Source organism: Molothrus aeneus, chromosome 9, assembly GCF_037042795.1.
Source record: "Molothrus aeneus isolate 106 chromosome 9, BPBGC_Maene_1.0, whole genome shotgun sequence".
In the NCBI taxonomy this organism is placed as follows: Eukaryota; Metazoa; Chordata; class Aves; order Passeriformes; family Icteridae; genus Molothrus; species Molothrus aeneus.
Window position 1 is genome coordinate 9,313,341 of NC_089654.1, and position 12,734 is coordinate 9,326,074.

At 44.0% G+C, this 12,734-nt stretch overlaps 1 protein-coding gene across 1 annotated transcript in view; it reads right to left on the reverse strand.

Annotated features, from left to right (window-relative positions):
• Window positions 1–12,734, reverse strand: part of MAST2 (microtubule associated serine/threonine kinase 2) — a 187,362-nt gene that overhangs the window by 7,458 nt on the left and 167,170 nt on the right. Inside the window, exons 22-27 of the mRNA XM_066555210.1 lie at window positions 10,837–10,946; window positions 8,676–8,830; window positions 7,037–7,341; window positions 4,181–4,396; window positions 2,211–2,437; window positions 566–688 (exon numbers count right to left, since the gene is read on the reverse strand). Coding sequence (XP_066411307.1) covers window positions 566–688; window positions 2,211–2,437; window positions 4,181–4,396; window positions 7,037–7,341; window positions 8,676–8,830; window positions 10,837–10,946 — 1,136 coding nt within the window. The remainder of the gene's footprint in view (window positions 1–565; window positions 689–2,210; window positions 2,438–4,180; window positions 4,397–7,036; window positions 7,342–8,675; window positions 8,831–10,836; window positions 10,947–12,734) is intronic.

Consider the following 12,734-nt stretch of genomic DNA (forward strand, 5'->3'; position numbering starts at 1 on the left):
CCGAGAGAGAGCCCTCGTTAGTCAGGCTTTCACAAATGATTAGCTCAGACCCCAGCTGGTAGGTAAGGCTTCCCAGAGCAGGCAGAACACAGCATCTGACCTCTCCCATTGAGATCCCAAATGACTCAATTTAATACTTGTAATACTTGGAAACTTGAACAAAGTGATATTCTGTCACCAATCCTATTCCCAATGCTCTGACTGATGGCAGATGTGAGCATATCAGGCATCTATCATGATGAATCTGCAACACAGAGCATGTCTTGTCTCACTCATGTTAAAAAAAATAATAATACTGAGCGCTCCTCTATTTGCAATCCCAAAGATGTCTGTCTCTTGGAACAGTCCAGAACTTTGGGGTGTTTTTTCTGCAAACAAATTCTGCTCAGAGAGGTATCAAACACAAGTCATTTAACTGGATAATTTCAACACCAACCAGTACAAAGCTGGTCTTAAATACCACCAGGTGCTGTGTGCACACTTGTATTTCAGACAATGCCAAAATTACATACATTTTAAACCAGCTGCTCGTGTTTTCCAAACTGTAACAGCACTGAGCCCCTACCTTCAGAATCAGCTCCACCACCTCGGTGTGCACCAGCCCATGCACCGGCTCGCCGTTGACGTGGGTGATCAAGTCTCCTTCCCGCAGACCTGCTTCGTTGGCCGGACCCCCTTCCTCCACGTGCTGCCAACAACAAGGGGTGACTGCTCTGAAAGGGGGAATGTGCAGGGCCCCTGGCCCAGATGGGACTCAAAGCCCATCTGTGTCACTTCCTGCTACAGCTGGCCCCAGCTGCTTCTGAGAAGGGGGAAAGAAATCACCCCTGGCATGGCCAAGCACAAAACCCTGCGCTCTTCCACTCCTCCCCAGCATCCCACCAGTCTTACCCTGATCCAAGGCAGCCAGAATGGTTAAGCTGATCTAGAGACCAGCTCTTCCCAAAGCAAAAGGCTTAACACACTTCCAAAAATTTTACAGCACTCAGGAATGTTACCCAGATGCTCTCGATTTCCAGACAAACATTCAGGCTCTTTCAATTTTTTTGCCATCCCAAATCCAGCATCCTTCCATGTACATGTTGGAACCAAAGGTGGCCAACAGACTTTTAAGGAAGACTCTGCCATGTGTTTAAGGTGCCTATATTGCATCTCATCCCAAACAGAGTTTCTTTTTCTATTTTCCATCCTTTATTAACCTATCCAACACCAGACTTTTCCCCTGTGAACACACTGCCTTTCCCCTGTCCCTGGTCAGGAATGTAAGCCTCCTTCACCATGAGGAGACAGATGTGCAGGGGAATGCACATATCTCCCTCTAGACAGGAAAGATTCCAAATTAGTATCTTGGTAAACTCAGCATTGTTCAAGAAATGCAAGGGAGGGGCAAGGCAAAAATTCAGTTTCAAATTATTTCTCTCAGAATGAGTGTTAAATAAGGACCAAAGGGTGTGAAGTCCATATTACCTAATGACACAGAAGTGCAAGGGAAAAAATGAATTACCTTTACCCTGACTGCATTCTCCCTACCTACACAATCCTAACAACACTGCTTCAGGGAATGGATCATTCCTAGAAGTCATCTACACTGACACAAAAGGAACACAGAGATCAAGTACCAGCAAGTACTAGCAGCAATGGGAAGGAAGTGATACAGACATGGAAACCAGACCTTTTAGCACAGCTCACAACTAAGCCAAGAGCTAAATCCCATGGCAATCAGCATAGCAGCAGTGATGCTTTAAGGCTTGTAATCAATTCCAAGCGACTGCTAGGAAAACCCCAGCAGACTGAACTGATCAGAAGCAGGTTATAATCACTAACACAAGCCTGAATAAATTAGCTATAATGGGCCTTCACGCAACAACCCCAATAAAGAGAAAGAGGGTATGTACACAGAAGCATGCTTTAAAGGATGTGCTGCAGGTGAAAGAAGGTGGATTCATGTAACCAGGGAGAAAAGAAGGAAAGAAAGGTAGCTGTGGTTCTGTGATGGGCTTGAAAACTATTGGAAAACCCAAAGTCCTGTTATTTATTTAGTTATTTAGTTATTTATCTAGGGTTCTTCCCACCAAAAAGACAACTTTGGGTGTGATTAAGGAGAGAGAAAACAAGGTGGCAAAACACAACCTCTAAAGCTAAACCCCACAGCCCTGGCTAGATGCATTTGTGGCCCCGAGGGTCCTGTGTGCAGAAAAGCAGAGACCTACCCAGACCATGTGATGCACAGTGTAGATATCACTGTCACCCATATAGACGCGAATGGCGCGCAGAGTGAAACCGTATTTCTTTCCAGCCCGATGGATGATGATTGGTGGTTTCAGGTTTGCGATAGCAGGAGAAAAGTCGCGGCTGGGTGAGGAGTCCCTCGAAGATGGGTTGGAGGAGAGAGAATGAGGTGACATTGGACTGGCCAATGGAGAACACGTGTGGTGATCTACAGTGATGACATAAAGGTGGGCAAAAATTAGGAAAACAGGCCTCCGAAAGAGAGAAAATTCTTGTTAGAGAACAGCTATGAAACTGTATCTGCTAATGGTCTTAAAGCTGGTGGCCTTCACCAGAGCTGGGTCTGCCTGCAGCTTCAACTAATTCAAGCTTTGTAATACAAACAGCGGAGTTTCCAAAAAGGCACATTTGGAGGTGTACATTTAGTGCACTGCTCATACAGAATTATGGTTGGGTCACAGTGTTCTCTACTTCTCTTTCCAGGACTTACAATGAGCATTTGCTCTAGGCACAATCCTGCAACCCCATTTCCAGGTTATAATGTATTATCCTCCTCCAGAAAATCAGATGTCTCTAGATCTTGGTGCAAGTTACACACTGGTGCTGAGATAAATCCAAATCAGTTAGTATTGACACAAAAGGAATGAGCAGGTGATCACACAACAACTACATCTAGGCAGTTTTGGTCGTGTTTTAAATTCACAGGGGCAAAAATATCTAAAATACTAGCTACTGCAGGGACTTTGCTATTGAAAAGCAACTTCACAAGTTATTTTTGAGTTAGTTTCCCAAATGAAAAGCCATGGGCTGGGCTTTCAGATAAACTACCTGACTGCTTGCTAGTGGAACATCCACTTTTTAAAGTACAAAGCAAATACAGAACTCTCATTTTACAGTAAAGCTGGTCAACATCAGTAAAATAAACCCAAAGATCAGGAATACTAAATGCAGCTGTAGAAGGTAATCTCTAATCCATTAAGAAATACCTACTGAATCACCCAGCACATATTTACCTGGCAGATGAGAGCAGCTCTGGAGAAACCTTTGTTGGGTGATTAAATACACATTTTAGAGGTTTTCATGAGGGAGTTCGTAGTTCAAAAAGTAACAGATGCCCAAAGCACAAGAAATGTGATGTGCATCACCACAAGGCTGCCAAGAGCAGGTGCATTCCTGCCTCCAGCTCACTGCTGGGAGGAAGAGGTGGGCATTGCTCATGGCCCAGCTGCATTCCCTGCTCCCATCTAGGCAAGAACAGGCACAGCCCTGGAAATACAGCATGGTCTTTCCTCTGGAAAGGGACAAAATCCCTGTGGGGAGAAACTCCTTCTGCTGAACGAGTCTGTCACAGCTCAGAATGGCTGAGCTGCTCTCTAGGAGTTATCACCTGGCATTGGGAATTGTAAAGGTCTGGTTTTCCTTGTAGACATAGCTGGGCCAAGAAGGTGAGTAGTTCAGCATTGACTTAAGTTACTTACACTGTTCAGTTCTTGAGCAACGAATCTCAACCAAGTCATCTGGAGTTTCTGAAACTTCCCTGTGCATAAATGCACCAGCCACATTTCATTCTCAAACAGCATTGTAGTTAGCATGTGACCTCAAAAAACAGCACCTTGAGGGTTACAATCACTTTTTGTCTCTATACCTCCTTGCTGCACCATTGTCTAGAGACCAGTTAGGAGTCAATTTAAACAAAACCAGGGGAAGAACAGGGCCCAGCTGCCATTTGCAGAAGCTGCAGTCAGACCACACGCACAGCACTGCTGTCTGTGGCACAGCAGTGCTCATCAACCTGCAAGCAGGAAATATTAAACCGACTGTAAAAGTTAGCTCTCTCCCCTCCTGCCAGCCAAGGCTTTATTCCAGGAGAGTGAAGGGGGAGGATCTGTCTGCAGACCTTTTGTTTAGTGCTTGCAGATTCTGACAATGCCTCACTCAAGGCATTTCTTACCTGAGGGAATCAGGAGAGACAAGGCAGTAGCGGATGCTGATTTAATCACTTTATTGACAGGTCTCGAGGTGCGTTTCTCCCCTGATTCCCCAGAGAGCAACCTGTGTCGTGCCCGCCGCACTGCCAAATCGCTGATGGCTTTTGGAGTGGTAAAGTCTGGGCCTTCATTGCTATTACTGCGAGCTCGTGGATCAGAGAAATCTGCAGTGCTCCCAGCTACAGTTTAAATTAAAACAGATTAGAACCACAGGGAATTCCTAACAGTCTATTCCCCGACAGGCAAAATACATTAAATCAAAGTCATGTTTACATGAAGTCCAAGAGTAAATTTTCCTAAGAAGAAACCCCAGGGCTTGAATTTTTATTTACAGAAATGGTGTTATTCCGAACACAGAAAATTAGCAGCTTCTATTCTGTGGAAAAGCTGGCTAATGAAATCACATTGCTCAGCAGCAGTTCCATGAATCCTAAAGCCGTGGTGCACTTCTGCGCACCATTTCACTGGGATCGTTCACAGATGAAAACGGGTTTATAGAAAGTGCTGCATTTTTACAACCAGCAAGAACTGTCAATCTTTAAGTTAAAACTGCCTGTAATAGGAGAGCCAGGTTCTACTGGAGTTGCACATAAAAAAACCACTTTAGGAGAATACTAAGGTGCTCAAGTCAGGGAAAGTAAAAATGTGGATTGCAAAGACAACCTTAATTTGCCCCCCTCTGTGCACCGTTGCAATTTAGCCTTGAATTACTTAACCTGCTACAATTATATATAAAATGCAAAATAATCTTGAAGATCGGACTGGGCATGTAACAACAGCAGATGCTGGGGGTTGGGGGTCCTGTACTCAAGGCCAGTGCCTCAGTCCCCCATGTGATACCTTAAAGGGGCACTGTGAAAATACAGTAATTAGAATTTACAAGGTGCTTAGAAATGAAAGTGGTGAACATCACAGCACCTCCACAAGGGAAATTAATCATTCTGTCTTCAAAAGCAAATTTTAAGCAGCATGCAATAAATAAAGCCTAAGGGCCACATTTTGAACAATGAGGACAGAACAAAACATTGATCATCGTTATTTAAGTGGGCAGCACTGCTCTGCATACTAAGTGAAGCAGGAAGTATCATGAAAATAAAAATTTGAAGCACTATTCCCATAGACCTCAGGACCAGATGCTTGTTCAACATTTAAGAGGCACAGAGTTTCAAATCAGGCTCCCAGACAATGAGGAACCCAGATTTGGAGGCTGCATGGGAAAAGGTGCCACATAAATTAGAGGAGCAGTCTGAGATAGTGACAGGAATTAAATTCCTTTCAAGCCTCTGACTTGGGGACACTGAAGCACTGGTATCCCTGGATTCCATGCACTAGATCAAAGACTGCTCTAATGTATTGAGCTCAGGGGAGCAGGCTGCCCAGGAGAACCTAATTTTTGCCAATCTCACATTGCAGATACTCAAATTAGCAATGGAAGTGTTCTTTGCCATTTTTAACAGCATGTTTCTAGGTTCTTAGCATGAAATTGAGAGCCCAAGGTTTCACTTATGGCACCTATGCCAAGCAAGTATGAGGCAGCTTCCTTCCTTTACCCTTGCACCTCTTCTTTCCATGGTGGCAGCACCAGGTCTCTTCAGGGAGCATGGGCAATGAAGGGGAATGGAACAATTTTTGAAAGAATTTCACAGACTGGATTGCAGAAGAGGAGTAATAAGATGTAGGAATGTTTGGCTTTACTCTGGAGGCAAATTTCTTCTAGGGCATTTCCACCTTCTGCTATCAGTCCCCCATCACATCTGCCCAGTGCTCTCCACCTTGTCCATTCTTGCTGCCATTCTGACTACTTCCTCAGTACCCTTTCCTCTCCATTCTCAATGCATCACAATTGCTTTGCCTGCTTGCTCCCAGTTTGTCCCAGCAACTTGTTCTTTATTTTCTTACCCAGTTAGACCTTGCTATTCAACCCCACAATCTAGTCCTTCCCCTAATTATGCCTTCTTTCTCAAATTTTCTTTTGCCAACCTTCATTTCAACTTCCCCTCTTTCTTCCATTGTCCCAAACTTCCTTTTTTCCCCCTCCTTACTACTTCACAGCAGTTCCCAGCTCTGGCCTCCTCTGTTCTCAGAACAGGCAGCTTCACCCCCTTGGCTTCCCAATGCCCTGAAAGGGGCAGGAGCTGGGAACACTCCAGCACTCAGAGCTCAGTCCTGCACTGCAGCAGCCCAGGGCACCACCACAGGAAGGTTCAGCTCAGCCCAGAGCTGAAGAAAAGCCCCAGGACAGTAAAAGTTGCTGAGAAATCAAACACTGACTTCTAAGGGCCACTCTAATAAATTTAGGCTGCACCTTTCTGAGACTACAACTGGATGAATTTCCGCATATTTGGCTGTTAAAAAAAGTAGCATGTCCCTGACACAAGCCCCACTTCCCCAGCATATTTCAAGTCTCTCCAAACTCTTGGGATAAGCAAAACCACAGGAAGCATGGATTTGTTGGTATGGCTGACATCCACGTTCTCCAGCTCCAACTCAGCAGTGATCTGTTCTGATTAATGCTTAAATTAATGCTGTCGCAGGTAGGGACCCAGTGGTTCTAAGTAGGCATAGATCATATGAATCTCAAGCATGAGAAGACCTAAAACAATTTGAAGTGACAGCACTGAAATCTAAGATGCAATTTTGAGGAGATGAAACCACTGGCGTTATTTCAAAGGCAAGCACATCCACAAAACTACATTAAAATATCTACATAGCATGAGGCACTCACATCCCCTGACACCCAGAGCCAGCTTTACAGAGTTCATCTCTGCAAGGTAACACGGCCTCCTTGGGGAGCAGGACACCCCATACCAAGCACGTACCTGTCAGCGCCGAGGCGCTGCCGGCGGCCGTGGAGGGGGTGGTGGCTCCAGCATCCCCTTCCAGCTGCAGCTCGTGCTCCACAGGCTGCTCTGGAATGGGCAGGGGCAGCCCCTCCCGTGTCTGCACCGTGGACAGGAGCATCCCCTCGGACTGGGGCCGCTTGAGGGCGGCGCCCTCGTCCTCGGCGGAGATGGCGAAGCGCGGCATGTCCAGGAGCCCCGAGCAGCGGCGCCGCACCGTCAGCGGCGGGCTGGAGTCGCTCTCCGTGTGCGAGGACTCGGACATGGACAGGCGCTTGCGCAGGCTGCGGGCAGAACCAGACAGGGCCCCGGGTGAGCCAGGCCACAACCAGCTTGGAAGGGTGAAAACAGGACATAGATCCAACCCATGTGTCCAATTTAAGGTGAGGTTTGGTGGCCAAGCTACAACACTGGGAGTTAAAACAACAAAGGCTTGGGGCATCACCTGAGTTTAGATTTCCACCTTCTAGGAAAGGAAGGGATAAACCCAAAGAAAAATATAATACAATGAATGTGGATGCCATGGGACAGAGAGAGAGAAACGGCAAGTGTTTCTCACAGCAGCTTGCGAGAAGTTTTAGGGAGCTGGAAAGATGTGATAACTTGTTGATTATAAACAATTTGCAGGTGGTGTTTTTCTAATTTATTTTTATGTTCCTCTCAAGGACAGAGCGTGAGAAAGATGTTTCTCTTAGTCAGCCAATAGAATAGAATCTATCGTACCACTCTATAAAAACCGCGCGGTTCTTTTGAATAAAGCCTTCTTTGCCTTTTCTATGATCCTGCCTCTCACCTGTTCCTGTCCTGACCTCGGCGCAAGAGTGACATCTGAACGTGGTATTAAATATGATTTTTTTAAAAAAATCACACTTGCAAAATGCAAATCATCCTCCATGTTCCTTTTGGAATTTGTTGAATTTTTCTTTCAAAGTTGCTCTAAATTAGAAGACAGGAAGGCCTAATGCAAAATGAAGTGCACCTCAGTTGTGAGTGCAATCTGTAAAACATTTTTAAGGGAGTCATACAGACTAGGTCAGAGCCACATTTTATGTTCTTTGTAATGCCAAACATTAGTGTAAAGGTTTTACAGGGGTTGCACAAAATGAGAGACATCCCTTTTATAAAGTAAGTTTTCAGTAATGCCAAAAACATGGCAGGTATCCAAATTGTGGGTATTCATATATTTTACTGACATTTTTTATTAGAGCACAAGATTTTTCGGGCATATTCTGAACTTTTGAAACTTTGAACTTTCCTAATGATTTCTCTGCTTTGTAACAAAAGGTCAAAGTCTGGCGACACCAGAATTTGCATTAATTTAAGAAAAAAACTAATGTGGAACATGTCTGACGTAACACACAAAATCTTCCCTTAAGCTTGGAATACCTTTACATTCATTAAAAGTATTTGCTACAGACTTAGAAGATGTTAGTACTTAACTAGATACGTTTAAGGACTGTAGAGTTTCTACACATTCCCTTTTAGCTATCCGACCCTGGCTTCTCTTGCAGAAATACAACACAAGAAGCTCTCCTCACTAAACACTGGTCATAGAAAGTTTTGGCTGGTCTTTTTTAGCTGCTGGGGAGAACAGAAGACTCAGTTGCACAGCACTCACATTTCAGGAGAGCCAATGACCCAGCTGCGGTCCCGGCTCTTCAGGCCCCCCAGGCTGTCCAGCCGATCGTCCTTCTCCTCGCTCAGGCTCCGCTTGGTTGGTGGTGGAGTCTTCCTCTCCTCGTGGATGGAAAGTCGTTCCATGCTGCTGTACACCTGTGTGCAGCAAAAGATCCTTCTGAGCAGGGAAAACCAACCCGGGGGCCTTTTCTGAGCAAGGGGAAAAATCTCCTCTTGAAATTCCCCCTTGAAAGCCTGAACTTGGTGATGCTCTTTGAGCAAGTAACACAGTGCAGGTGTGCTCAAGGTGTGCCGGGGGGAAAGGAAAAAGGCCCAGCCTCAGAAACCCTAAAATGCTTTTCTACAACAGCACCCAATGCCTCTCCTTTGCAAACACAACAGAAATACTGACAAACTTCATGAAATTACTTTGATTTTTGGTTTTAACAATTCTCAAATTAGAGAGGAACTATTGCTAAAGACAGCTGCACAACTCTTGAAGGCTGGCATCTGGATCTTGAAATCTTACTACACAAATTCACTTCAGTGATAGGCATCATGCTCATGACCCCATTTCATTATCAGTCTATCAGCATTGCCCCAAGCTTATTTCAGAACAAAAAAGTCCTGCCCTCCTCAAGGAATCTACTATAATGCTGACAGCTTAATGAAAGTGCCTTTCTTGGTTTTACAGCCGTCTTTAAATAATTAAATGATTAAGCAAAAAAATCCATCCTTTTAAAACTACACTTGACTGTGGACCTAATTTACATAAGAAGAGATTAATGAAAATAATGTTATTAAAAATTCAGAGCATCAACAAGATAACTATTAATAAATCATATGGCTGAATTGTCAGACAAGAATTTCAAAATATAATGAGCCTTTTATGCCTCCCACATTACAAATGCTGTATAATTTTCCAGGTCTTAAAATAAATTCATTAAAAGTGAACTTTCTCTCTTTGTGGCAAAAACATTGAGCCCTAAAGAAAAGCTTCAGTCTAACAAATGAGTAATACTCATGGTGAGAAAAGACAGAGAAAAGAAACTCTTACGTACTCATGAGAACTTTTTCAAAACACCAACTAATCCTCAGGTCCAATTTTAAACATACTTTTAGTGATGCAAATCAGGAGCAACTCCATTAAATTAAGAGTAACTGTTATTTAAACCACTGTAGCCTGGCTGAGGACAAAGAACCAACTGGTCCTTAAAAACTGACTTCAGCAGTGGAAAAACTGGAGGAACTGTTGTGAAAAACCAAAATACCTTTCAGAGCTCCTAAGTAAAATTCCTTCTCCCATCTCACTAAGAGGGAAATACAATTCATTAAGTGGCTGCCTCAAAATAGCATTTCTTCTCCCTTCTGCCCCTCCCAAACATATTATATTTTATCAGGAAGACCAATGTAGTCCTGTCCTTCTAGTTATGTATTTGAAAACACCAGAGGTTTTATGTTTTGTAGAACTCAGGTCATTCTCATTGCTTTCCTCTGGACTCCATTTTTTCAAGAACATTGCCCAGTACAGACTAGAATACCCCAGCTATGGCCTTCCTACTGGTAAGCCCAGTATGGAAAATTATTGCTTCCATAATTTGGCACATCTAAGTCGTGAAGGACTCTGTGCTGAGACCCTTCTCTTTGAAATTGTCACCTTGCCTTTTGTTCCTCAGGCTGTATTTGAGACAATGAGTGATGTAAACTTCACTGATGTTCTTACCCCTTTGATTTTAGACCCTAATTCCAAATGTCAGAATTGATTTTCTTCCCAAATTCATCTTGTCACCCATGGAAGGTCCTTTCAGAATGACACTACTCAAAGCAAGTAAGTTTTGGATACTCCCTATGCCAGCATCCAGGTCATTGGTAAAAACATCAGACTGTATCAGATTCAGAAGAGAACTACACAATGCCCTGCATATTGGTGAAAGATTAAGAAATATAAAATGTTATTCTCCAATTATTCTGGTACTCACCTTTTAACAGGCCACAAACTACCACTGAATAAACAACTCATGCAGTGTTTTCTTTCCTCAGTGAATACTACACACCATGAGATCCCATAGAGCATCCAGATGATTAAAATCTGCCCCATAGGAAGCAAAGAAACCATGCTCCTCTCTAGATTGTTTTCTTTCAACAAGTTAGCATGTCCCTACCTTGCTGAACCTGGGTGAGCACGAGGAAAACTGCCGAATTTCCACATGATCATCATCATTAGTGTCCTCCTCTTCTTCTGAATCCAGGTGCTGGTACCGTTCTGAACGGGCTGGGAACAAGACATGGCACTTGCATCAGTGTGGGGAGTGTTGGTAACTCACATCTCTGCTTCTGGTCTGCTAAAAGAACTTGGAATGTTTATACACCATGCAGGGTATTTCCCTTAATACTGAAACATACCCAGCCAGTTTTTGCTCATTCCGTGCAATTGCCAGTGAAGAATATCTCCTTGGCACTGAATTTATCTTATCCTGTCAGCTGTATTCCATTCTGGAAGCAGCTGATACTCAAAAGGTGCCTAATCCTGCAGACCCTTCACGGTAGGGATATTTCTTCCCTACAGCAAACAATCACATGGAAGGAAACATGGAAACAATTCACTGTCCAACTTCCCAATAAACAGCTTTTTGATTATACAAAGTCTTTCCTGCATACATACAAGCCTACTTAAAAAAATAAAAATATTTACCCAAAAGAAAATCTCTTCTTTTCCCTCTTGCAACTAGGAAAAGGATTAGATTTTGTGAAAGAAAATGGGCAAGCAGCCAATATGCAAAGCTATTTTTAATGTAAAAACTTCTTCCAAAGAGATTTTGTGCTTTGAGATTTGCAGCACTGGATTTCTAAGCCAGCCACACTGGATTTTGTGGGGTGGGCACTAATAAGTTTGGCTACAGAAAGCTGATAACTACACTGAGCCAAATTTGCTGCATCACATCAGCCAGAAAGCTACTTTTATACATTCTAACATTTTCTGCATTAGGGTTTATAACAGCAACACCAACTCCTATCAGTGTCTATGTCAGATATTTCCTGATGTGAGAATTCCAGCCTTTATAAAGGAGTCACACCAAGGTCACCCTGACACCAAGTGTGCCAGGGCACCTGGGGAGTTTCCCATGGTTCTGGCTTGACAGACCCAGTGGTTTTGCTCTCATCCACCAGGATCTGCTGGTGGCTGCTGCCCCTCTGCCAGTCACTGACCCAACTCAGTGACCAAAGTTTCCCCATCCTGTAAGCACAGTTAGTGGTGAGGACAGCCCACCACATCAGCTTCTCCATGTATGTTGCACTAGTACAACCTCAATACATGTAGAAACCCCACCTCTGCCCCCTCTGCACAGCTTGACTCCAGCTGCTCTCTGCAGCAATCACACAGAGATTTCTCAATCCATCTCTCTCTGCCAATCCTACCTCTCCAAACAAGGTCCGGCCTAAAAGCCCCTTTCCCAAAGTGGAAGAGCACTAAATGGAATCACTGCTTGTGATTCCATTTAGTGGCTCTCTCAGTGTGAGAGCCAAGGGGCTGGAGGCACCTGCTCTCTCTCCCTCCTTTCACTCTCAGCAAAGCACAAGAGCAGAGGAAAAATGTGCTTCACACAGGTTCAACCAGGCCAAGATGGGAGAGAGTCTATTGATGTAGAGCAGAAATTTCCATTTCTCAGAGAACTGAAACAGCCAGTATCCTATTCTGCAGCTGGAGAGGGGCAAAGACCTCACCCTGACCAAGCCCCTTCCACCTGCTCAGCTCCCCAAGTCAAATGAGAAAAGTTAGGGAGCAGAGGCTCTGGGAACAGAGATCTCTCCATCCCTCCCGTGACGCTCCTCCCTTCTCTCCCAAGAGCACTGACTCTGTCTGGTGCTTATCTTGAAATACCAGGAATCTTACACAGCACTGATACCATGGCAGTTCCCAGACATTTATACACACTAGACAGACACTTTATATCTCATTAGAGCTAGTAATATTAAAATAAAGCGATACACTTGCAGCAAAAATAATTCAAATTACTTCAAATCTCTTAAGAATTTTCTCCACATACTTGTCTTCAAGGTC